At 30.5% G+C, this 27984-nt stretch overlaps 1 protein-coding gene across 1 annotated transcript; it reads left to right on the top strand.

Moving 5' to 3' along the window:
• Positions 1-493: 493 nt before the first annotated feature.
• Positions 494-23473, top strand: LOC129227604 (ceramide synthase 5-like). Its single transcript, XM_054862190.1, has 10 exons — positions 494-748; positions 3256-3373; positions 5891-6003; positions 6294-6351; positions 10971-11021; positions 14889-14981; positions 15129-15257; positions 15832-15938; positions 19457-19619; positions 22896-23473. Exons 1-10 carry the CDS (start codon positions 570-572, stop codon positions 23016-23018), a joined length of 1134 nt encoding a protein of 377 aa, XP_054718165.1. The 5' UTR covers positions 494-569; the 3' UTR covers positions 23019-23473.
• Positions 23474-27984: the final 4511 nt, after the last annotated feature.

Below are 27984 nucleotides of genomic sequence, written 5' to 3'. Positions count from 1 at the left end.
GGAAATCAGGAAAAACTTCTCTATTTTAGTAGGGTCGTGGGCATTTGGAACAGCTTACCGGAAGAGGCGGTAATGAGCAGGGGGTGGATAGCTTTATGAGGGCCATTGATCTTCATTGGGGACTGGTAAATTGACTAGGACCAGCCTAGCTGGGCCCAGAGCCTGTTGTTGGTCGTCACATTTGTATTTGGATTTTCCAAAACTCTAATGCAATACTGATTAAAGAAGCGGTTCAGCGTTACGCCCTGGCACGAGATTGGCAGTGAAAGTGTTAACAATACGTTCATTAAAGATTAAACCTTTAAAGCATTCAGCTCTGGATGGAGTACATTTCCAAATTCAAAGAGTGTTGAAGTAAGCCACAATATTTTTTCCTCCAGTTCATGGTTAGGCAAAGCCGAAAGTTAACTGTCACTGAGATTTCCCCAAACATAAGAAGGCAATTATCATCTCAGCTCCGAGCTCACTCACTAGTCATGGTTGTGTGCTTTCGTTGAAGTTGTTTAAATTTTGGGCGTTCCTAATAAGCATCGTACAACTTTAATGTAAATTGTGTGATAAATATTTAAATGGAAATTTTAAGAAGTATAAATACTTGGTTTTGGAACGATTACGTATGGCTACCACCAAATATTACTTGGAACCACATAGGTGACACTAGTATTATAAACTATGCACAATTCAGCGATTTAAATGCGGCATTCAAAGTAGCTTTAGCGTTGTTGGCTTTGAGATATATCCTAGATCAGTAAGTTTTGATGTTCCGCCTCACATATTATATTTAAGTTCAAGCATGTAATCCGTAACTCAATATATCTTAATTCATGAACAAATGCCGAAAATCCTACAACTTAGTTTTTATTATGAATTCACGTGTACTGCCTGTCCTGCTGCTGATTCTTTTATAATTGAAGTCTCAATTTTATATGCTACATTATAATATGTATTTAAATATGATCTGCACAGAATTGTTCATTAAGACATTATTTATGGAGTTAACTTTTAGCCTGTAATGAACTCAGTTATTAGGTCATACAAAAAAGTTAAGCATGATCAAACTGAAAATGTTTAAAGACCTTTTTTTGATGAACTTCAAAAAAGAAAGTTGTAATTGTTGCATTAAATTATTTGCAAGTATGTATTTATTGAATGGAAAATCCTTGCATTTTATCATCTCTGTCATAGCTTCTGAAATCAATGCTAAAGAGTATTTCTTATGTTCTATGGTCTCAAAATATGGTACTGTTAACTCTTATGAACCTAAACTTGTAGTGGACTGTGATTCTTCAAAAACCTCTCATTTTCTAATTACTTCATTTTAAAAAATAAAAATGCTTTTCAAAATGTTGTACAAAAATGTTAATATACCTCATAAGTTTCAAACTTAAAAACTGTAATGAGACCACCTGGCCGATCAGATCTACAAAACACTTTACGAGTTCAACAAAATGAAACTTAAATTGAATAAATACCTTATACCTGGATAAAAAAAAGCAAAGTAAAAACAAATAGCACAAAATGCTGCCTTTTCTTATTTTAAAATGAAACCTGACTAGTTGAATCCTGAATTTTAGATCAACAGTACTTAATGCTTTAGAACTGTTACTGATTTTTAGATCTACACTACTTACCTATTGATTTTTAGGTCTACACTACTTATGGATTCTTAGATTACATTATTACATAAACGAGTGACCAGACCAGTCTTCAAAAAATTTCCCTGGTGGTTTTTTTTTTGTAACCTAGCTTGAAATTTTTCAGTAAATGTTTGCAGGATTTGATTGCATATGTGTGTAATCCAAACAAAAACTTAATGTGATATGACAATTATCTCCAGTCAGGGCCTGATTAGCCTTCATAGTCCAGGGTGCCCCATACCTACCATTATACACTGCTCAAAACAATTAGGGGAGCAATCACACAAAAATGAAGAAAAAAGAAGAAACCGTTGTGAGGTAGCCTTGCAAAGACATAAAATGGAGTATACACGTTTATTAAGATGCAATACACATCAAAAAAGAAGCAGAAAACATTTGACTGGGAACTTTACTCCTCTAGAACAGTGAACTGAACATAAAACTATGCCTCTCCAACAATGTCTACTACAGTTCTCTGTGTTTGCCTGAATTCCAGACCCCCAACAAAACGTCAAGTCATGGAATCCGGTAAATTACGGTGTAGTGGCATTTTCCAAAAAAAAAAAAAAAGTTTTTAAAAAATGAATTGTTAAGTTTTACTGCTCGGACAGTGAAAAAATGGGCTTCTGTTAAATCACGATTTCTGCACTTGTGTCCTTTGTCTGCTTTTCGATGACAGAAACTTTGATTTGCTTCAGAAATTTACATTTCATTTTCGTGTTTTCTGAAAACATGGAAGCTTTATTGGAAATTAGTTTCCGGAGTAATATTTTTTCAATTTTGTTTAAACCATGTGCTCCCCTAATTTTTTTGAGCAGTGTACATGGTTCAACCAGTTCGATGGGGCCCTGAAGGCAGCTCTTTTTTTTAACCAGGTCATGAGCTAAGCAACCCCTGATCCAGCACCCCCCAAAAATATGGATTCACTTGGAAGACTTTGTGACAGGAACATATTTAACATGCCCCAGTCATCATTAACGAAAATGGAGGGTCTTCGACCAACTGGCATCAAACCCGAAACCCTCTGATTACTAGCCCGATGCCTTACTGGTCAGGCCACTAGGGTCGACCTGATTACACTGCAAGAGCAAGCGTGGCAAATGCTCCGTGTCACTAGTTAGAACGTACCTTCAAATTTGAAATTTTTTGATAAATTTGCCTCCCTAAACCTATTAAGAAAACTGAATTATTATGATGGCTTGATCACAGCAAGATTTCTTTTCTTCTTCAACATTTAAAAAAAAAATTAATGTTTGATTAGAAAAAAACAAAATTTGTTTTCTAGCCGTCAGGTAAATGTTGTGTTTTGCTAATTCATAATATATTTGCTCATATGTGCACGGAAATATTTGCATGAGGTTTACATAACTCAATTTTGTGATATTTTCATTTTTCTTCTGATTTTCAAAATTATACACAAAAGAGCTTCTGAAGAAATATCTGCCCATTCCCCAAGCTATCATGATCGACTCTGCTCGAGGGGCGAATATTAATGAAAAATAAAGATAACCAAAGCTATAAAACTACCCAGTTGAAAATGACCCTTGGAATTTGTTTTTCTCAGTGTCTTAGTTTTTGCAAAGTAAATTCTAAAAGTGATCTATAATTTTTCTTTCAGATTTATATTCTCACCTTTGGGATGCTATCTTGGGTTAAGACCCAAAAAAGCAAAGATTCCTGATAATACTGTGTTAGAAAAAGCTTTTAGTGAAAATGGCAAAATTGGTTATAAACAAGTAAACACTTTTCTGTGTCTATTTTATTTATTATTTTGTGCTTTAAAAGTCTTGTGATAATTAAAAATATTTATACTTATTCTTTTGAATGCTTTTTGTATAAATCACTCAAAATCCTTTGATGTACAGTGAATGTGTTGTTATCAACAATCTCCTAAAATAACCATGATTCTTATGCTTTAAAAAAGAAAAGAAAACTGCTCATGAAATAAAAAGTTTTTTTAAAAAAAAGGCAAACTTTTTTTTTCTTTTTTGCTGTCGTTTTTCGCGGAGTACCTCCAATTTTATTTGTATGTTTTAAAAATCTGATATTTTAAAATAGGAAAATCTGATTATTTTAGGAAACCCTTTTTTTGTTATTCGAAAAACTGGTGTTAACTTTAGTGCGTTGAAGAAATTGACCTGTGTTTTAGATTTCCATTCAAATGAATTTTCACATAACTCATGTAATAAAATTCATTTTATTGGAAACTTGCCATCATCAAGCTTGTGTTTCACCAAAAATTGCATGCATCTAACATAGCAATCAGCACCGTTAATTTGCCAAATCTACAGCTTCAAATTTGCGATTTTAAATCACATGTGACTATAAACGATGTACAGTCATCTCTCATTAACTCGAAGTCCCAAGGGACCGGCCAAAACGTTCGAGTTGTGGGAAGTTTCCACAACAGTCTCAAGAGTTTGGGACCCGATGAAAACTTTGAGGTAAAGGAATATTCGGTTATAAACTTCGAGTAATCGATATTCGACTGTATTAGGTGCCAAATCTTGGTGCACATCAAAAACTCAAAAATCATGACTTGCATAAAGCAAACAAGCAATAGAAAAATAGTTCAGCATAATGTTTCTTGAATGTGCAATCCCAGCAAAATTTTAATATGAATTTTGAAATCAATTCTGATATTTTTAAAGTCATACTGATTGCACAACACTCGTCTTTTATGTTTAAATATCACCCTTAAAAAAAAAGTCTAGTACTCTATGGGATCCTTATTGCCCACTTTTAAAGGTTGATTTTGAAGCTTTTGTTGCGTGGTGTAAAAGGTTATGTCTAATGCTTAAACTTTGAATGAACTGGAACCAAACCAACACTTATTACTTTATTATTTAAGAAAGCTCATGCTTTGAAATAGTCCTAACTTGTCCTTGAAATAGTTCATTTTATCCGTACCAAGTCCTTGATTACTCCTTGAAATTTTTGAAGAACGTATTATCTGCTTTCTGTCCAACGTTGAAACTTAAGAAGTTTGGGTTCGGTTGAAAAAGATAAACCCAACTTCAGCCATCCTTTTTATTAGTGTCCCATAAATATCTATGAAAAAATTAAGGTTTCTAAAAAATTCCAAGAGTTAAAAAAAAATTTCATGCTAATGGTGCCCAACCTATTTTTACTTGAGCGCCACATCTGAACCTCATACAAAAATTATTCTTGCAGGCCAGAACACATATAAATTCAAAAATATTTTTAAATTTTCCAAATGACATGGGAAAATATGGAAAATAGAAGAAAATCAAAAACCCAAGTGTTATCATTACTATGTTTCTTTTATTAAATGCATCTGTTTTTCTGAAACCGGTTTTGGAGTTTTTGGATCCAAATTTGTTACATTATCATTAACTGCTTTTCGATTTGTACATTTAAGAAAGTATTGAGCCACATTAATCAGCTTTGCGGACAGGATGTGGCTGCAAGCCATAGGTTTGGCACCACTTCTTTCAAGGTATTAATTTAAAAAGTTAAGTAAACTTTTTCTTGATTTTTTTTCGCAATTCACATGTGACATATGGTTTGTGGTATCATGCAACATTTTGCAGTCTTGTTGTATTTCATATCTAATGAAGAAAAACTGGTGCTGTGTTTGAAATCAGCAAAACAAAAAATTATACTGTTAAAGCACAAATGCATAATTTGACCGTAATTTTTTCTCATTTTTCTCTCAATGTCAAGTTTCTGTAAAGCATGAAATATATTATTTGCAAACGAATGTAGAACTAAATAGGCGCTCCGCACTCTGTTAACTTTGCTCGCCCACCCTCATTCACTCAGTACCCTCCTGCGGCAGGTAACAATTGAATGTTGGGCCCCCTAAAGTTTAGCTGTGTGAGACAAGCGAAATGGCTTTCCCTGGATGTTCTGTATTCAACAGCACTATAATTAACCTGGCAGACATTCACACTCCAGAGGAGATAGGGTTACAGACAGATGCAGATTTCAATAGTTAAGTGTTCTATTTGAAAGTACAGAACATCAGGGGTGTTCCCACAGGGTTCTCCATGTATACCATATACTTTCAAACATATTTTAGACATACAGCGTATACTTTCAATTTTCAAAAGTTTTCATATTAAGACATATTATTTATATGACTGCATTCACATATTGTGCGTAATTGATTACTAGGAGTATACCCTCAGAAAAATTGATGGTAATATCACTGGCAGAACAATAATATCCAAAGTATCATGACTTTTTTTTTTTAGTTTATATATTTAAGAATCCTCATTATTTTTCAGGTAAAAGGCTTAGCAAAACAATTGGATTGGAGTGAAAGAAGGGTGGAAAGATGGATTCGTAGAAGAATTTCTCGATCAAAACCTTCAACATTAAGTAAATTTACAGAAAGTGCGTAAGTAGGAAACTTCAACTTATATATATATTTCCAATATTAACTTCTTGTAGATATAATTCATTTTTTTCTGTTTTTTAAAGTTACCATTAATTTATGAATATTAACCCATCTACAAAATTAATATTCATTTATTAATTTGTTGATAAATTTCCATCACAATTTTTTAGAATTAACTAGTTTCTACTTTTCTTTGAAAATCTTATTAATTATACTACTTTAGTCTTCAAAGAATTAAATGCTAGTTTTTAACATTAACTTAGAAATATTAAGGAAGTTTTTGTTCTTAGGTGGAGGTTTACATTCTACTTATGTGCATTCTGTTATGGTCTATACACCTTATGGGATGTAAGTTCATTTCTGTTTATTTTTTCCGGTAATGATAAATACCTTTTCCTTATTCCTTGATGACAAGAGTCTTGATATTTACTTTTCAAACACATGTTTTCCTTCAGTATTAACATAATTTCCCTTTTCATTAGATGTAATTGGTACTTACTTCCACTTTTTTCCCTATTATTGTACTAATTTGTTACTGTTTCCTGTTTATTTGTTTGTTTTTCTGTAGTGTATAATGTGAAACATTTCTTTTACTCTGGCTTTATAATTGTTGATATAAATATTGATTACCATAAAAGTATTTTTTCACCATAGCTACAGCAAAATTTAATTAACAATTAAATTTTTCAAATGTGATAATTCTCATTTTATTTTGTAGTAATGAGTGCTGTTAATTTTATTCCAATCTGAATTTAAAAAAAAAAAAGATATTTTTCTTTTATATTATTGGTTTTTGTTCTTCTAAACAATCCCCCCCCCCCCTTCCACATAGGTGAAATTTTAGATGTGTGTTCTATTCAAACTATTTTCATCTTAGTGTTTCATTTCAATGAATATGTATTTCTTTTTTTTTTTTTCTCAACCATTTTAAATTAGGTAACCTATTATTACTTTATCCCTCCTCCCTTTTTTTTTCATATTATCCTCTTTTATATCATTCCTCTTTTTAAGATTTTATGAATTTAATACATTGTTCTTTCTAATTGTTAATGTACATACAGTGACTCCCAAAAGCGTTCGTACACTTTGACATTTTTTAGTAGAACCAAAATAATGCGAAACTGAATTCAAATATAGAGTCCAATATTTTTTCACGTCATTCTTCTGTCATTTTAAATACAACCCATTTGTTTTTTCAAAATATTGAGGGATCTTCTTTTTGAAATGGGTCAAAAAAACGAAGAGACAGAGAAATAACACACCACAAAAGTCATCGTACGCTTAAATATTTTCAAATAAATTCATGATTAAAATTATATGTTGATTCTTCATTATTTTTGTATTGTGTTGATCCATAAAAGTCACTTGGCTTTAATTTTTTGTTTATTTATTCCTTAAAATTGTGCTTATTACTTTAAAATGACCGGTATTTGTGAAAAACAACAAACACCATTCGAAATTTGAATTTTTTCCTCACAGTAGCGGTGAATTGGTTTGAAATGTCTCTAAATTAGTTAATTTATTCCATTCTGTAGTAAAGTGTTAATGCTTTAAAGAAAAGAATCAGACCGAAAACAAAGTAAGGAAAAGTCAACCGGCAAAGTTGACAAAGCGCAATCGGAGGTTTAAAGTTAAAAGCTTTGTGAAAAACACACATCTGAGTGCTGTAAAAGTTTCTGCAGAGTTAAATGAAAATGTTTACATTTAATTTTCACCTAAAATTGTTCACCAAGTTCTGTAATTAGCTGGATTAAATGGGACCTCTTCCTGCAGAAATGTACTTGGCCATGCGAGAAACAGAAAGCTGACGCTTTTCGGCACAAAATCAATGATAAATAAGCTCAAAACGTTTTTGGATAACGTCTTACTTACAAATAAAAATGATTCAACTTTTTGGTTAAATTGATGTATAATTGTAAATAGAAGAAAAAATTATGAACTTAATCTTAAGAACTTAGTTGGATCAGTTAATCAGGACCTTGAAGGTATTCTTGTGTGAGGGTGCATATCAGCATCAAGACTTAATAGTTTGAAATTTTTTGATGAAATAATTAATCATGCTGTTCATTTAAATATTTTAAAAAACAATTTTAAGACCTTAGTCAAAAATTTGATTATTGCAAACAACTTTGTTTTTTATCATGATAACAATAAAAACACATGGTTTTTAAACGTTTGCGTCTGGTGCCTCGAAAATTGTCCTAAAGTTTAGAAAATACCCCCTCAATCTCCAGATTTGAACTTTATGTAATATATTTAGAGATATCTGGAGGCTAGATTACAAAAATAGGGCTTTGAAACGAAAATAGAGCTAGAAACAGTAAGACTCGAAGTGCGATTGAACACTTACTCAGAAATTAAGCAAAAGAAAAAGAAAAATAAAAGAATGAAATCTATTCCCAGATGTTTAAAAGGTGTTGATACTGCATGATATTCTACTAAATAATGACTTAATAAAAAGTTAGATTATGCAATAATATATAGACATTTTTTTTAAAGAGTAAGAAAACTTTTGTGAAATATAATTTCTGGCACTTTGTGGTTTTTGATTTTCAAAAAATTAAGTTTTAATATTTTTTAAAAATTGATCATTCATCTTATAATTAAATACCTATTCCAAAATATTAATTCTAACGAATGGATAGGGGCCTATTTCATTGAAAGTCGTAGGTATACGAACAAACTTGGGAGCCACTGTAGATGAGTTTCTTGAAATTCTGGCAGCATTACTCTATATTTTTGGCAATAATTTAAATCACTTGAATCTTATCAAAACTAACACAAGGTAGTTTCTAAAAAAAATATTCTTCCAAAATAAATAAAATAAAACAAGGTTACAAAAATTTCACATTATTTTCAGAAAATTTTACTTGAGTCCACTATCACCCATGACCTGTTTATAAGTTCAATGGTTTATTTTTCCTTTGAGCTAAGATCAATGAAAATAATCTTTCAACACTGGCATTGGTACCTGGAATTGCAAATACAGATGAGGTCTGTTAGAAAAATATCTGACCCTTGATCAAAAAAAAAAAAAAAAAAAAACATGCCTTTAGCATTGTAAATCTAATGACTCTCAAAATAGTGTCTTTGGGACTCCACACACTTCCTCCTGCGATGTTGCCATTGTTGTATGAGCCAAATACCATATTTTGCCGAATACTGAATATTCAGTTGAAAATGGAAACAAATATAGGGCCAAATACCGAACATTTAGTCAAAAATATTCAATTGTTGTATGACTTTTATGATAATTTTGAGTAGAAAATGTTTAGTTATTTCAAGAAATGTAAATTCCATTTAACATTGTGAATTTATTTACATTAAGTATAATTTCAATAATTGGGACTAAATTGACTAAAAATTCAATAAGTGCTTTGTAATTTTGGGCAATTTTTTTTTAAATCTATTGCACAAAAACAGGTTTGAGCGTACCTATAAATAGACCATATAGAAACCAAAGTTGTTTAAAATGTCTCTAATTTATAATTTATTCAAATATTTTCTGCTATCTTAGTCTTTTTGATTGCTGGTAAATAATTTTATCATTAAAATCAAGGAGTAAAATTGAAACATTGCCAGATATTTATTATTATTATTATTATTATTATTTTTTTTTTGTTTTTGTTTTTGTTTTTTCGTGCAAAGGATTATTAAACTTTGATAAGAATGTTCAATTTTAATTAGATTGCTTTTGAACAAAAATTAATATTTCATATAGTTCATGTACCTAAGAAATTGAAATACTGTAAAATTTAATATCCAAATCCCCCCCCCCTTTTTTGCTGTATTTCATATATTTACTATCATTTACCATTATGAGTTGTATCTTTCTGGTTACTGTGACATTTGTGAATGAGTTTTTAATAATAAACTTAATGTAATGTGTCATAAAATTTAAGAAAAATTGAAAAGCAACATAATTTTAATTTAACATCTGTGAGTTTTCTCTTACATTAAAATAATTTTGAATGTGATAAAATTAAGAAGTAACAATTTGAATTAATGTTGTACTATGGTACAATAATGTCACTTTTATTCATTGGATGAAAAACTGCTTGTTTACCAATTATCACATTTAAATTGTTTACTGTTTGGTTGCCGAATATTGCAGTATTCGGCCCTACCGAATATTTGGTACATCTCTAGTTGTAATCATTCCAAGAAAGCCTGTTTCAAAATGGAGTTTAGCTCGACTATCGTTACCCGCCACAATGTCCTCTTTTCTCTGAAAGCGTTTCTTTCAATGGCTTGTAGATTTTGGGAACAGCCAAAAGTCGCCAGGGAGCCATTCCTAAACAAAATTTTCAGTTTTTAATGATTATCATGTACAAGAAACTGATAAATACAAAAAAGAATATCACACATATTGAGCTCTAGCTAGTAGAATAATAATAGTGAATATATTGTATCTTTATCTGCCTCGTTAGTTTACTTTAAAGTGAAATTCCTCCTTGCCTATGATAAATAAAATCGGTATTGGTGTTAATAATAGTTAATAAGTACAAAAACATTTTATAAATATAAATCTTACAGCATTTTTTTAAATAATTTTGCTCTTTTTTTAAATTTATTTATTATTTTTTTATTTTTATTTATTTATTTTGTTTGTTTCTGATATTTTGCATAGGATTTATTTTTTTTGATTTTCAAACTTTATATATTGCTATTTATTAATTTATTTGGTCAAAAAGTTAGTGATTTTAAAATTTGTTTCTAAGGCATTACCTTGCTTCTGTTTTTCATATCTTGCATTATTTGGAAACATAAATTTGTTACTTACTAACTTTAAATTTCACTGACAAGGAATTACATACATCATACTTAAATTATTTCATTTAGTCGAAAGTCTCTAAAAAATAATTCAATAGTTCTTTGAAAAGTGCTCAAATTTTAATTATTATCAAGTGCATGAACTTTGTTATATCCATTCTCCTTACTTAAATTTAAAAAATATTTTATTCCAGAAACCCTGGCTGTGGTCTACTAACGACTGCTTTTATGATTATCCTCATCATGTAAGTAGTTCGATATAATTAATGTGAAAATGGTATTACAAAGAAAATTAGGCATAATTTTTCAAGCTTTAGGTGTTTGATTATTTAGCAAAATGGATAAGAAGGTTGATTGTTCAGCACTGGAAATGTATCCTTCTCAAATCCTTAGGGAATATTTTGTTTTGCTGTGTAATGGCTATTTTTAACTCTTGCCCTCCCCCCCCCCCCCCCTCCCTGGAATTTTTTGTTCTTAAATTTTGGGTTTTTCATATCTTCATTCCAAGCTTTAAAACTAGGATTTTTATTTCATTTCTTAGTCTTGAAGATTAGTGGTGTATCTAAGGCGGTGGATTTAGAGATATGTCCCCCCTGCAAAACTTAGAAATTTTCCTTTTTTGTCCATTAAAAAGGCTAAATCTAACCTTATCCTCCGCCCCCTGCACCAGTGTTGATGATTAAAAATTCGAGGGGTAAATTACTGAGGGGACTCAGCAAAGGGGGATAAAAAATTTACCTTGCCATGATTATTATTCTCTTTGTAGCAATCCTAGCAATGGGCATCCATATTGGGGAGGGAGGCTAGTGGGGGCTCAAGCCCCCCCCCCCCCCCCCCCCCCCCAAGTCCGTGAAAATTGCTACACTGATAATACTAAAAGGTATCGGATTTTACTTTACCCTTTTCAAAAAATCTGCTTCATACCTTTTTTCTACAAAACGATCAAATTCTTTTTAATCTTCAAGACTCACATGAATCTTTTTTTTGAAGATAAATTTGTTTCACAGAAGTTTGAAGCTGCTGTGGCCTTCCTTTTGTTTTGTCTTAGTATCCTTAGAACACTTGGAGGAAACTCCATTCACTGGCAATTTTCCCTTCATCATAATTGAGGAACAGAACTGTTAATGTTCTTCTTGAAAATCTTCCAAAAGTTGATAATGCATATATTGTCTCACTACCAAATTCCTTAAATACCGGATTTAATACTCATTAATTCCAGAGCTCATAGTCCTCCTATATCTCCTATATTTTCACAATTTTCAGATATTCTCCTATATTTCCTATATTTTCTCACTTACTCCAATATTTTTTTCATCAGATGTTAAATGCTACCCAAATATTCAAAATGCTTTGATCCATTATTTCCTTCTTTCTCCCCTGCAATGTGCACTCTTACATGTTAAATGTTGGCATATGTACTAAACTTATGTTTGATAATTTTTATGAAATAGACAAAATATTTACTTGCAACTTTTAACTTGTTTTCAATTAATTATTTTCTTCTAATAAGTTTACTTTGTAATTTTAATAGTATAATATGTTAATTTGAAGTGTGTACTGCTGTAAAGATTTTAAAAGCTTTTAATTTTGTCACATACAATCTTACATATAGTTCAAATGACCGCTTGTAGCTCAAATGATTATTTTTGTAAAAGGCCGTGTACAGATTTTGGTACTAATTCAACTTTGAGTACTTCAGTTGTTTCAAAACTTGTAGCTCGCTGAAAAATGTAACTATCTCAATGAAAAAAAAAAGGCATTTTATAGGATTTTGTTCGCTTTTTTTTTCAAATATGTACTTATTTTGTGTGTAGATTTTCCAAGAATTTCAAAAATCAGTCTTCATCTCAGATCTCTTTTTTTTTTTTTTTGACTTTTTTTTAAAATCTATTTGATTATGGTTTCAAATTGGACAGGATACTGGATAGTTCTGTGCTCCACTTGAGCTCTTCTAACGCCCCCTTTCATTTGGCAGATTAGGTTAAATTCACTCTTTATACATGGTGTGTGTAAATATATATACACACATTAATAAATATAATAATACACACATTATGGATAATGCCATTACAGTGAGCGCCGGGTAATTAAATCAGCCACTTTAATAATTCAATTCCTCGAAAACAAAACAAAATCCAGTTTTAATACTAAGAAATTGCTGAATTTTTGAATCAAACATGCCGTTTGAATGAATCAAGCATATGAGACTCACCATTTCCCACAAACGTGGTGCATTAGCGCAGCCTTTTTTTCTTTGCCTTTGTTTAGTAAAGTTAGTTTTTTTTTCTTTAAATAGTGAAACAAATTGGAGACTGAGCGTTGCACACTTTTTGTAACAATTTTTCTCAACGATATGTCCAACAAAATCAGTGGGAGGAGAGAGACATGGAGTCGACAGGACATTTAATCGTTAGTGTTATCATTGAAGCAATAAGGTACCAATATCAAGGACTATGAGTAGATTTATGACATTAAAAAAAGAATGCCCAAAATAATTATTACCTAGTTTTAGCAATCAATAACAGATGCATTTTTCAAAGCACGTAAGTTAAAAACTGAATTTTGTAATTGTTTTTCATACTGTTTTGTGATAAAATTCTTTAAATAATCAGAGAATAGATATTTTGAGTGCACGGTATACTTCTAATAATATCTCGTTTGACCAAAAATTCATTAAAAATCTCTTTAATTGTATGTAGAATTCCTTTAAAAAAAAAAGAAACAGGCACATACAATTTTGCGAAATTAAATCAAATTTGTCTTAAACAAACATGATTCATATAAGCGGCTGTAGGTACGAAAATTCATTTGCTCTCACATATGTGACTCTTCACATTGCCATGACTTCATGCATGATATAGAATTGTATTGATAATGGCATTTTTTTTTATTTTTTTTTTTTTTTGTACAGTAATCCAAACATGCCTACTAGATCCTATACTTTTTTTCAAATTCCTATATATTTTTCTACCTAACTCCTATATTTTTCCTTTTAAACTCCTATATATTTTGCTATTGAACTCCTATATATTTTGCTATTAAACTCCTATATTTTTTCTTTTAAACTCTTGTATATTTTTTTCCACTTGCTATGAGCCTTGTAATTCATTAGGTAAATGTTTATTTGTTGAACAATGTGCTTAGCTTTTGGAATTTACCCCCGATTTTACGTTTTCCCTCTTGGTACGTCTTTTATCACTAGTCCGGCCGAAAACATAAAATCGGGGTTCCGCTGTATTAATTTATACACATTTTTTTTTGTCCATACATCTCCAGACTGTCTGTGCATGTAGGGCAGGAGCACGTGCAGTCGAATTTCGAATACTCCAGGAAAGCCACTGTACCTAGTTTTACCTCTCTAAAGTTACCAGAGATGTTTATTAAAAGTAATACCATTAAAATTTATTAGCATGTATGTATCTGTCTGTCCGGACATCTGGCACTTGAATTTGCTGGCAACTGGGGCTTCAAATTTAATGTGATATTGACTAGACTGTTGCCAAATGCTTCCTTCGCCTCCAGACGACAGCCCTGGGTGGGTGGGAAAAAATTCTCCCCTCTGGGTTGGTGAGCCCTGGCCTTCTCAGCAATTTTTTTCCTGGCCTCTCTTTTTGGCCATGGCTTGCCAATTCATCACTTTTATGGTAGAAAAATCCTTATCAAGGCAATCAACCCATCTAAGGTTAGGTCGACCCCTTGTTCTAACTCTTGTAGGTTTAGCCAAAAAAAAAAAAAAAATTGTTGATTGTTCTTTGCCAAATGCTACACCAAGGATGACTGTTAGTGTCCATAACCTCCTGCTGTCAAGATTACGGCAAATCCAAAGCCTAAGACGTTCCTGCTGAGCATAACATAGGCTGAACCCTGTAGTTATAAATAACTATTGCAATTTAATTTCAAATATATTATTATTTAATAGTGTAATTTTATGACTATTTACATAATCTCTTTCATCAAAAACTTTTTTACTCTTTATATATATATATATATATATATATATATATATATATATATATATATATATATATATATATATATATATATATATAATATTTATTTATTAATTTTATTTATTTATTTTATTTTATTTATTTTTTTTTTTTCATTTTAAGAGTATAACAGATGATGTCTGGTGGTATTACATGCTTGAATTAGGGTTTTACTGGTCTCTTGCAATTTCCCAGTTCATGGATACAAAGCGAAAGGTAATGTATAGAATTGTTTTCTTATGAATTTTGGTTTTGAATATTTTCCATGTAATCAGTTAACTGTTTTTTGTTTTTTTTTTTGCTGTAAGATACATAAGTTAAAAAAAAAAAAAGTTGAACCTTGCTTTTATCTATTTTATTTAGGATTTTCTGCAAATGTTTGTGCATCATATAGTAACAATCATGCTTCTCACATTTTCATGGACATCAAATTTATTTCGTATAGGCAGTTTAGTGCTTGTAATTCACGATTTTGCAGATGTTCCTTTAGAGGTATGTTGTTTGTTATATCTTAGTGTTAATGCTAATTAGAAAAAAATATCGCCGCATCAGATTGAATAAATCTAGTGTTTCAAAGTGCAACTTTCTTAAGATTTTTCTTGTATAGAATGTAAAATGAATTTTCTGCTGAAGTTACATTAAGTTAGTTTAAGTTGGTTTTTGAAACAGGTGGGATTTGGGTGAATATTGACTGAGTAGCAAATGATGCTACTATTTTTGGTCATCACTGGTTTTTTTTAATTCAGTCACAGAGTGGTGACCTCTAATATTGATCTTTATATCTTTTATCCTCAATTCTCATTGTATATTAACTGTAAGCAATACTTGTATTTGAAGCAATAAAAGGTGCATTTTCTTTGCAATTGCAAGTTCTTATAAGTCTCTTTATTGGAAAACATACTGCATGTGCGTAATATTGATTTACTTACATAACGTATGTGAATAAGTATCTTTATTTCTGAAAATATTCTTCTCTCTAAAATGTGATTATTGAGTATTCACTCTATTTCTTTTTTCTTTCTTTTATCTGTTTATTACATTGTATGCTATTCTATTTTGTATTAAGGCTGCAAAGATGGCTAAATATGTTGAAAGTCAGAAAGTTGCTGATAGCTGTTTTGCTGTTTTCACTATTGCATGGATTATATCACGCCTTGGTCTTTATCCATATAGGTAAGAATGCTGTAACTACTTTCCCCCCGTAGCTAAAAGCAATATTTTTGAGCTGTCTTGGTGAATTTCTTTTATAATGATTAAATATGGCATTCCCCCCTCCCCCCCCCCTCAATAAATAACATTCAAAAAAAGTGTTGTTTCCTTATATTTGTTTAGATTATATATATATATACATACATATATATATATATATATATATATATATATATATATATATATTATATACCGTCAAACCTCCCAAAAGCGGACACCGTCAGGACCAAAGTTTTTGTCCGCTGTTGGGGAGTCTGAATTTACAATGGCATTTTAATGGTATTTTGAACCGACACATACAGTGCATAGTTCGAAATTAAATCAATAAGTATTGCTTTTATAAGTGAACTTTACTAATAAGTAAATAATTCGCTGAATCTTGCGGGAAAATAAAATAGGAACTCATTTGTAAATTGTCTCCACTAACTGAACAAAAGGAGTCAAGCACAATGGAATCAATGTCGCTGATTTTCAGCACCTTTTTTGTTTTAGATAATAGCAAAATATAGCGCAATTGGCTACTTTTCACTTATTCTGGCAATACTGTGCCGATTCCTCATCAGCATCTGGAGGGAAAGGATGCGGCGCCAACGCTTTTCTCCCAAAATCTAGTAGGAAGGTGGGGGGGGGGGGGGGTGCCGATAAGTTGCAAAAGAGTATTTTCTCTCTCAAGCAAATTGATGAAGCAAGGTACTGAGTAAAAGGAGAAAGATATTTCTTCTGTTTTTTGCTGGAATTTCGTGCATGAAATGAAAACAAAACTTTCATATGCTTTGACTAAAAAGTTAGACTTGAATGGCTCCTGTTTTCGGAGAAGAAAGGGGTATCAACTCTTTTATCGGTACTGTTTAACCCCAGAACATAGTAAAGGAGTAGAAAAAAATGCTTGCCACAAAAGCAGTGCTGAGCAAAAACTTACCAGATACAGAAAAATAAAATGAAACTCAGCTGATTTACTGTCTGCTAACAGGGAGTGTTCGCTATCTGGGACTGTCCATTAAGGGAGGTTTGACTGTATATATATATATATATATCTTTTAAAGTGTATTTTATTCTATTCCATTAGCTTGATAATTTGCTAATATTTTGGGCATAGATTCTATTCTAAAAATAGTTCTCAAAATTTATGTACAGTTCACTCCCGATTATCTACAGACAGATTATTCAGTCTTTCATGAATACAGGGGTCTGTCCAGGATTTTTCACAGGGTCCGTTTTTTGTGAAAAAGCAAATAATTTTGTGAAAAATGAATTAATTTTGTGAAAAATCAAATAATTTCGCAAAAAAAAAAAAAAAAAAAAAATTTAAACGAAATTTTAGAATTTAGAGATGGCACAAACTGCATCAATTAAACTTAAAGTTGAGTGTTTTCCTCTTCTATGTCAAGAAAATAATTCTGTGGTGTTTTTTCTGATATTTGGCGGGGGGGGGGGGGGGGGCATCGCTCTCTCAATATCAATATTTATCTACCATTCTACATTATGTTAAATTATACTAGAAATATTTCTGTGCAGTATTTAAAATAATTGTAACAAAAAAAAAATAAATAAAATAAAATTCAGAATAGGGTTCAGCATTTAGCTTTTTGACCCAAGACATTCTTAAAAAGCACAGAATTTCGTTTTAAAACCGTGATTCCGTGATTTTAACAAAAATAAAAAGATATTTTAATTGTTTACCTCTTAACAAAGCATAATAATCATCAAAAATTCGAAAAATCGGATTCCCATAGCGGATGCAAAGAGATCGCAATTCTCAAAGTGAAGGCATCAAGAGTATAAAAACGGCTTGTAAAAGAAATATTTTTGATAAAATTATTTTAAAATTGCATTTTAGAGTCCTATGATAAACATTTCATTAATATCTGTAGACACAGTTGACGCAAAAAAATAAAATAAATAAATAAATAAGTAAATAAATAAATAAAAAAATAAAATAAAATAAACCAGCTATTCAGCATTTTAATTTTTGACTCATAACAGAAAATGGAATTTTGCTTTAAAAACTTGAAAAGAGAGTTTTAACAGAAATAAAGAGACTTTTCATTTATTTGCATCCTAATAAAGCGAAGTTAGCTTGAAAAAAGAACAAAATATGATTCTCATATCGGATGTTAAAAGATAGCATTTTTCAAAATGTAGACTTTTAAAGAAAAAAAAATGGTAATTAAAAGTTTATTTAAAGTTAATCATCCTTGTTAGCATCGAAAAATCAAAACCCATATAGTTTTCTCCCAAAATAACAATTAAACATCGCACCGCACCCGTAAAAACGCAAATATTGACAAACTGGTAAAATGATGAGAATATTTTCTAATCAAGTCATTATAAAGGTTCAACGCCAGACGCTAAGTGGTGATAATTTTGATGTTGGTAACCCTATCTGAAGCGATCATATTTTTTCCCCACGTATATCCCCCTTTTCCCTATCCCTTTGCAGTTCTAAGTTCATTTCGCAGATATATATTATTATTGTTTATTAAATCATGAGCGGGGAGACAGGTGCTTACCAATGCCTTTTCAGAAAAGTTTACAACAACACCGCTGCTAATTAGCTGTGATAAAACAAACAACCATTATATTTATTTGGCAGTAGCAATTATTTATCGCTTGCAGGAGCATCGCAAGAGTGCCGATTTTTTTTTTTTTTTTTTTTTTTCAAAATTAGCCGATTTTGTATAAGCTGATCCCTCTAACTTGATTTCAAAAAAGGTTCCAAAAATTATCGGTTTATACATAGAAATATGTGTTATTTTGCTTTCAGATTTGCTCTTTCAATAAACAATTTGTGAAAGATCCGATCTTGTTAATCAGAATTTTGTGAAGGGTCCGTTTTGTTTTGATCGGGATTTTGTGAAAGGTCCGTTTTGTTTGATCGGGATTTTGTGAAAGGTCCGTTTTGGTTGATCGGATTTTTGTGAAGGGTCCGTTAACGGACCCAAATATCCTCTGGCCAGACCCCTGGAATAGAAAATATTTGTTTTGTGTGTGTGGTGTGTGGCAATGGCTTACTTAATGTAGAAAAAATGCATTTTGCATAGATTTTAACATTTATTGTTTTTAGCTAGGATTTCAACGTATGTGTGAGTTATTGATTTTTTTTTTTAAGGTATGTTGCCTGTAATTTCTTTGGTATTGATCAGTAATCAACAAGAGATTTGTTTTGTTATGCAGTATTTGTTTGTCATTTTTGTTTAAGCAGTTTAGGGTTTTTTTCTAAAAAAATATTTTACAGTATATTTTGCAAGTGTGGACATGAATTTTTCCTCCCTGCAGTTTTGAAAATTTGATTTGCTGTATATAACATTTTTTTTTTTAAATATTAATTTATTATGTTAAATTAAGAGCATCCAAAAAACATTATAAACAAAATTCTGAATTATAATAAAAACAAAATTGCTTTGTATTAGAAAAATGTTGCACAAACATAGAATTCTTACTGTTATATTTGTCTTGTATTAAAATATTGTTCTATTTTCTAGAATAATTTATTACACTATGTATGAAGCTCTTCTAATTGTTCCAATGTTTCCTGCATATTATGTATTCAACTCATTGTTATGTGCTCTTCAAATACTGCACATTGTGTGGACCTGGATGATAGTGAAAATTGCAATACGTGCCATGTCATCAAAAAATCCCGGTGTAAGTAATCCTAATAATTGCTTTATTTCAGTGACCTGGAAAAAAAACCTTAATTATTTCGACAGGGGGCTTCTTTTTTTTTAAAAGCAAGTCCTTAAAAAATATAATTTTTTTCCTTGTATTGTTTCTCGATCATCTCTCTCCCTTGAATTACAAATCCCATTATTTATTTCTTTTAATGCAATTTGTCATGTCAATGAATTACTGAGAAAAAAAAACTGTTTTTATTTTTCAATATTATGAAGTGATTTTTTTTTTCTTTTCCGAAATAATATTTATTTTTAAAAAACTTAAAAGCTTTCCAGTTTTTTTTTTTTTTTTTTTTTTAACTGATAATCTATTTTTGATTGGTCAGAAAAACTAGTTCATGTTTCAGTTTGATTGGTAGTTATTTCAATAACTAGACACCTATCAGCTTTTGTGCATTTTCAGGATCACCAACTGCTCCACATTTTGGAGAGTTTCTCTGCAATAACAGAAACTCTGCAAGGAAGTGTGCTTGGCATTTCTTACTAAAATTTGTCAAACGAGCAATCCCTCTTATTATTTTTTTTACTGACTTAGTTTTATAAATTTTTTATTAATTAAATATTAACAATTTTTTATGTGGTTTTTTTTAATGATAGTCAAAATAGTAACTCCATCCTCAGGTAAATGTCTTTTTAATGATTTTTCTGCAAAATATTGAACCACTGCATAATCATAAAATGCTCCTCAACATTTTTACTCTGGTTATGCGTTTTCCTAATTTTTTCATTTCATCTTATTCAAAATTCGTATTTTTGTACTTGTGTATGTTACTCAGATCGGCAGGAACAAGGTATAAATCCTGATAATACATAACATATGAAAATCTCATGATTTACCAAGAACCCGAAAAAAAAACTATTGTTAAATAATAAATTTATATAGTTTTTAAAAAAAAAGAGTGCTTTTAAAGCACTCTTATTTTTCCACTGCTTACAGGGGCCAATCCAGGATATTTTTCTCGCTGCCTATTTTTGTGAAAGTATTGCATCATTCTATTTTTGTTAAAGTTTTTTTTTTATCAGCATTGTTTTTGTGAACTTTTAGAGGCATCCTAATTTTTGTAAAAGAGAAGTAGAAAAAGTGAAATTTTAATTTGAAAAATGTAAATGTCATCTAGTATTATTTTTATGACAGGTTTTGTTTTTTGGGGAGGGGGGGGGGGGGGGCTAAAAACCTAAGAAATACCAAAAATACCATCGTAATTTCAGCTTAATGGGCTATGTACTGTGTACAGTATTGGAAATTATGAGAAAAACGGTTCCTCAAAACATGCTAAAAGATTGCGATAATATTGCATAAATACACTTTGGCGAGAAACAGCTAAAAATTAGTTAAAATACCACAAAAAGGTTGCTATTTAAGCGATTGTTCATATAAACCTGCTTAGAATTTTATGTTATAAGTAAATTTTGTTTTAAACAGAGAAACAAATTTTATATTTTAAAATGCGAATTTTCGTGAAATTTTTGATGTTTTTGTGAAGCTACCTGATTTTATTACTTGATTTTTGTGAAAGTACCTATTTCAAAACAAGATTTTTTGTGAAGGTACCGAAAAACGGTAGCAAAATCAGCCTATATTGGGCCCTGGCTTACCAGGACTTTTTTTTCCCCCCACTTTTGAGTGGGAACTCTAAAAATAGTTTCTCAATACAGTTTCAGTCCTACACTTTACTCAAGAATAACAACAAAATTTTTTGTCCACAAGTAAAAGATAAAAATATTCCTCTTTATCGGTTTTGCATATTTATAACATGAAGAATGAAAATACTTTTAAAGGTTGGGCTATAACTCAGAAAAATGTTAACTATCATTCATCTTTGATGCTTTGTTTCATGTTCCAAAAAAAAAAAAAATCTACTTTTTACTGCTCACATCAAGAATTGGCTTTTTGATTCTTCAAAACAATTGCCATACTTGAAATTTGTTCAATCAAAAAATACTTTCTGATATTTAGAGGGGGAGAGGGAATTTCTATTTTAGCTAAGAATGAATCAAGAAACACATGCTGTTCAGATGATTAATTTTCAGTAAAGATTCAACAACTTTATTTCCAATTGCTTTTTATTAAATTTTTATTGGACATTTCACACAATTTAATGATTTCATTCTCACTTCAAATCAGTACCAAATATACTCAAGCAAGTTTGTGCATTTAAAAATTACAGTGAAATCCCGTTACAAAGAACTCCAAGGCACCAGAGAAAAAAAATCGTTCTAACAGAATGGTCTTAAAACTTTGTTTTATACAACTGTTAATTTTACAAATCTGCACCCAAATATAATGAAATCTGCAACATTTACCGTTATTAACAATCTAAAAATAAGTAAATATGTTATTTATTCTGAGGAAACAGAGAGAAAACTATTGAACACTGAACTTTTATTCATTGATGGTCATCTTCACAAAAATTTGGTCCCAGAGGACACTATAAAAGATTCTAATTTGTGAATGGTACTTACACCACAAGAAAAGTTGAAAACTTGCTGACCCCCCTCCTTTCGAATTCGCAAGGTGCTTTATGTTTAGTGTGCAGAAATCAACTACGCTTCTGTTGGCACACATCAACTTGTGTTTCAGCATGAATAGATTTTCACCTTGAATGGCTCTGTTCCAAAAATACAGAGTTTTTATGTTGCGACTTGTGACAGTAGTTTTTTAGTTTCCGAAAACAGCATTGAGAAAAAATATTCGAACTGAAATTGAAAAAATACATTTTGTTGCAACAAATTTTTGAAAAAAATCGCTTTGTTAAAACAAGATTTTTTATACATCATCTTAATGGGTTTTAAAACCGGACTGAACATTTTGTTGGTTGTAACGGATATTTTGTTGTAACAGGATTTCACTGTATAATGCTAGATATTTTTAATTTTTTATCCTGTTCCCTGTAATAAAATATAAGCTAGAAAACATGCAACTTTTCTTTTTTAAATATAAATTCAGTTGTCTAAATTTGACAACCCCTGTTTTCTGAAAACAAAGTAAATAGTCAACTTAATTATGCTGTGCAAGCAAATACAATTTTTGAATATACTTATTACAGTAACCCCAAGCTCACTTGTGCCTGAACAATAAATGTCTTCATTTAAAAAATAGAACTGAGAGAGATTTTCTAAAAAACTTAGTTTTACTGAGGACCCCTTATTACAATTTAGTCCCGAGATTGAGCTTGGTGCTATTGTTGAATTGATAGGTTTTTTTTTCATTGGGATCACTAATTTAAGTAAATATTTTTTATTTTAGGTCAAAGATTTGCGAAGTGATAGTGAGGAAACTGAAAGTATCAGTAGTGAGCCAGAAATAGACACCAATGCCAAAGACACTTCTAGTCAAGAAAATAGCAACTATGTCAAGAAAATGTCTTGACTTTGATAACCAGTGTTTTCGCTGCCTAATTCATTCCGCTGTTCCTTATAGCAGCCTAAAATTTATATTCCAAAGAATTTGCTGGCATTTTTTTGTGAACAATGTTTACTTAGTAGATTTTACTAAGGGAACAATTAGCTTAAAGGCTTATTTGAAATTTTCATCACCTAGTTTGTCCTAACAGGAAGACTATAGTGAAGACACTTAGCATTATCATGAATAATTTTCATTTTCAGCTGTTGTTTGAAACATTGATAAAGTTTCTAAAATTTATTTCAATATTTTTATAGATTAATTAAATGTTCATTTCTGTGCAAAGTATTTATTTGTTATTTTTTTATGTTAGACAACTTTTGAACTTATGTACTTATTTTTATTAAATTTTTAAGCATTTGTGTTACTACTTAAATGTTCTTTAATGCTTTGTTTTAGAAAATGTACTGAAACATAAATTTAACTGTATATATATTTGCATTCCACTTTATTATTTAAAAAAATTGTTTTGTTTTAAAACTAGTGTTTTCATGAGATTAAAGTAGAATAGTTAAAGTACAACTTATCATTTAGTTGAAAAAAAAAAAAAGAAAAGAAAACATTGTTGAAAGGATCAAAGCAATTCTTAGTGCCTATTAAAATTAAAATTCTTTCTAAATCACCAAATGTATTGAAACTTTTATCACATAGTTAGAGACCTGCACCATTGAAATGAATATGAATCTGTTTGCTAACTTTGTCCATTCTAGTCCGGAAGTATTTCTTTTTTGGCATAAAAATGCATTCCCCCCCCCCCCTCCCTCTCTTTTTAAGATAGGGGAGGGGTGCTGCTGCTAATGAATACCGTTGAAGAAAGTAATCAGTTATATCCAACTTTATTGCTAGCAAAGCTTTGGCCTCATTAATGCAATCTTCTTCATCGTCTTAGCAGGCCCGCTGTCCCCATTATACTACATGCCTATCGCAACATTTCTTGATTTTGGTAAGTGTAACACTTTTCAGTGCCCACATTCTTCGTGGGTATCGTGGTGCCCCTGATCTTTTCTTCTATATTCTAGTTTGAAAATTATGTTCTGAAAATGGTTTACTTGCAATAGAAACAAAATATTTCAAATACCATTTATTGTCCTTGAATAACTTCAAAAATTAGCACAAAATTTCCCAAAATAGCGAAAAAACTCGTTCAAACAAAATTTGTACACTTGGTTTTCCGTCTTTTGACAGATTTCCGTCTTTTCAAAAGTTTTTTGAAATGAAGTGAGATGGAATAAGATAAAATTTTAAAAGTAGAATGGGTAATCTGTGAAATGAACTATATCTCAGAGTTCAGGGAAAAATTCTGAACTAGCTTTTGTATTTAATTTGTAATTATCTGATCACATTAAAGAGAACTCAGAACAAGTAAATTATTCTTAAATAAAATGAAATAATTTTATGTAATTTCATTTCTTAGGCAATCATTATAAGCTCAAGTAGCAAGTTCTGTTTTAATAACATAAAAACTAATTTTGGGATACATCTCTTTTTAATTTGGAACATTTCTGTCTTGAGAATTTTTGTCATTTTCACCCCAGACCATGTTTTTATTGATTTTTTTAAATGACAAATATGAAATGAAGGAAGGGATGCAAGTTTCATGGAGGTTCTTTGGTTTCATGGAGCACAATTTAAGAAACGCTGGCCTACCCCAATTGCCTCAAATGGTGCTCCTAAAAGTATCCCAGTGACAGCACCATCCAGCTTCCATCTAAATATGGTATTTCTATGGCAAAGGTAGCACTTGTTCTCTGCTCGCATTTGGATTGGGATTGACAAGCAGTCAAATTAAGACGATACGGTTTGAGGCAGGAAAGAAAAATTTTGATTTGCTTGTTTTGTTCATTTGAATGTGATTGTGCTTAATATAGAAACTAACACACATTTGTAATTGAAAACCGACATCCTTGCTAACTAATAGATGCATCCATTCCACCTGTAAACCAGATGTTCATCTTTCCATGTCATTAGTGGTCGGACTGTACGCGCAGACTTTCAATTGGGGTGAGCAATGCAGCTTACAATCAGCTCTTCCACTATAATAATTTCTAATGTCTCCCATAGATGGCAGTGTTAACAAATAATTTCGAGTGCTTTTTTGCTTGATGTTAAAAACGACTGAGTGATAGGCTTTTAGTATTACAGGAGCAGCGACAGAGCAAAATCATTTTATTTCCTTTGAGTTTGTTTGCTTTTTTTTTTTGTGTGTGTATGTAATTTAATTTCCTGGTATCTGAAGACAAATGCAAATATCTAGGCATAGCCTGCACAGGTCTCTAACATAAGTGATTGTAAAGTGTGGTTATATTTCATTATGTAAATTTATAGCATTTCAAAATGTGCTTTAAGGTGTTATTCATCTTGTGAAGTTTTAAGGTTTTGCACAAAGTATTTTACAGAAAATTAAACTATTAGTGATGCAAAATTATGCTTCAATGTTAAACAGTTATTGAAAATCTCTTTAGAATTAGAAAATTAAATACTTCGTTAATTTAAGTTAACAGATTATATAACTTACACTGTAAAAGTTGTAATGCTCTTTAAGTCTCAAGGTGTTTTTTTGCATAAAAAATAATTCTCAATACCACTCTATGCTCTCATTTGTCACATTTAAATATTTATGCATTTAAATATTTTATGGTAATATTTTGTACAGTTAAGTATTTTTGATAGTTTTTTGTTTCCGATATATATATCAGTGGAGAGTGTGCCATCTTGTGTCTGTCATTGATAACTTGCAGGTTTGTAACTAATATAACTAGAACATATGACATGTAAAAATGTCAATGACACATATAAGTTTGCTGAATTAATTTGAGAAAAATTATTGCATATTTAATCTCATTTTTTAAATTAACATTTATTTTCATATTTAAGATTTAAAATTATATTTGAAAATTGCAGTAAAAACCATAAGCAATATCAAATAGATTCCAACTCAACATTACTTGTATAAAAGTGTAATCAAGTCTTCGGGTCTGTGCAGCCAATTTGTCTATGTATTTAAAATAGGAATTTTTCTTTTCTCTTAAGTATGCCAATAATTCTTTTCAGTAGATAGTGATGAAAGGTTATTTAGGCGACTTTCACGTTGAGTTGATCTTTTGCAATATCTGAAAAAATATGTTCCACAGACGCTGTTGTTGCAGTATAGTTGATATTAATGTTGCTAGTCAAAAGACTTATCTAATTTTCCATAAAACGTAGTTATTCTATAAAATTCTTCCAATTCCTTTTTTAGTCCAAACAGGTCAAAAATATTTGAATTAATTCTTCCCAAATCTCCTAAGAGAAATGCGAGAAATTTCGAGTTTCATGGGCTTCAGTAATTTGAAAAAAATTGCCCGTTAAAAATAGAATTAAAATGATTCAGTTTTTGTTTTGAAATTATGTGAATTTGTAGTAATGTAAACGTCCAAACTATTGTATAATCAAAAAGGAAAACATGTCAAGTACAAAATGTTGTAAAGAGCGTTTTATTTACCAGTGGCAATCAGGCAACATATGAAACAGAATAGACAACTACTCATCTGCCTTCAACTGAGAGAACGATTTAACACTCCAGCGGTTAAGTAATCTGATTGACTGAAAACAATGAGAATGCGCCTGCGTGAGCACGGGCATTCACAGAATTAATTCGCCAAGCTTATAGCATCTGTCTACCATGCCTCATTTTTTTTACTCAGTGGCAGCACCAGAATCTAATGATATAGGAAAGTGTTTGTTCTTTGACTAGTTTTAGAATTTAAAAACGCTATAGTTAAATTCCGCTAGAGCTAAACATAACTTACTCTCTTACTTTTCTTTGTTGTCATTGCTGCATCCATAGATGACTGAAAGTCTCGTCACTGATATATATATACATATATGGGTCATTCTTCTAGAAAGTGTAACTTTTGAACAAAAGTATTTTTCAATTTCGAAATCTTTTGTTTTCTTTTCTTTTTATTCTTACATGAAAGCGTTACCTACTAGAAGTAACCATAAACAATGGCTCAGCTAAATTCCAGTTATTACTTTTAATTAAACAAGTTATTAAACAACATAAATAGTCGCACCAGGTGTGTGACATGCCATGGAGGTAGGAATTAACATGTTGTGAACCAAAAATATATTAAAATAAAAATTATTATTAAAAACTTGTTGGCAGGTTTAAATAGATATATTTTTGATGAAATTAAAAAGCAGTTGTTAAATACTTTTAATTTGTTTCTTAAAAATTTTACTGTAAAAGGCGTGTGACAGAAAAGTTACATTTTTTGAAGAATGACCCATATATTTCTTTCCGTCTTTAGATTGCAAATATCTTTTGCAATTGTGATTAATTTTTTTAGTTTTATTATTTGAAAATTTGTGATTTTGTTTGAACAGTTCAAGTCATATTTAATAAAGTGAAATTTTTGTATGTATTTTATAACAAAATCCTAGTTTCCTTATTGATTAAAGCTTTATTTTTGTCAGTCCACTAATACTAAAACCTTGTTTTGTCTTATTCTTTAACCCCCTCCCCCGCCTGTAGCAGTTTTCTTTTTTGTTTGGTTTTTTACTTATGACCGTCCATTTGTTTTGATATTAACCATGAAATTACCGAAATTCATTTTTCATAATATTTATAGTGGTGTTCACCTTATAAATTACTGAGATTAATACAAAAGAAATAATTATGCATTTTTAATTTTTATGTAAAACTTTTTAAAATGCTAATTGCCTGTTATAACAGCAATGTTCTTGAAAGTAACCCACTAAAAATTTTATTCTTACTGTGCTTTAAAAATGATCAAAAAAAAATTGTAATTGTAAAATTCAATCCACTGTGTAGAAGTATTTTATATGTTTTTGATGATATAGTACAATAGAACTTCATTACCCAAATCAATGTTGGGGATAAGGACAAAATTGAGCTGGAGATATGGATATTTTTTGTTTAAGTATGAAT

Source organism: Uloborus diversus, chromosome 8 (genome assembly GCF_026930045.1).
Source record: "Uloborus diversus isolate 005 chromosome 8, Udiv.v.3.1, whole genome shotgun sequence".
Lineage (NCBI taxonomy): Eukaryota > Metazoa > Arthropoda > Arachnida > Araneae > Uloboridae > Uloborus > Uloborus diversus.
Note: the sequence above shows the minus strand (reverse complement) of the source record. Positions and strands in the feature narration are given on the sequence as shown.

Coding starts and splice junctions, on each gene's coding strand:
- LOC129227604 (XM_054862190.1), top strand. CDS start 570: ATGGAAATTTTAAGAAGTATAAATACTTGGTTTTGGAACGATTACGTA. Junction 15,939..19,456: donor CTTGGTCTTTATCCATATAG/GTAAGAATGCTG, acceptor TCTATTTTCTAG/AATAATTTATTACACTATGT. Junction 19,620..22,895: donor TGTCATCAAAAAATCCCGGT/GTAAGTAATCCT, acceptor TTTTTATTTTAG/GTCAAAGATTTGCGAAGTGA.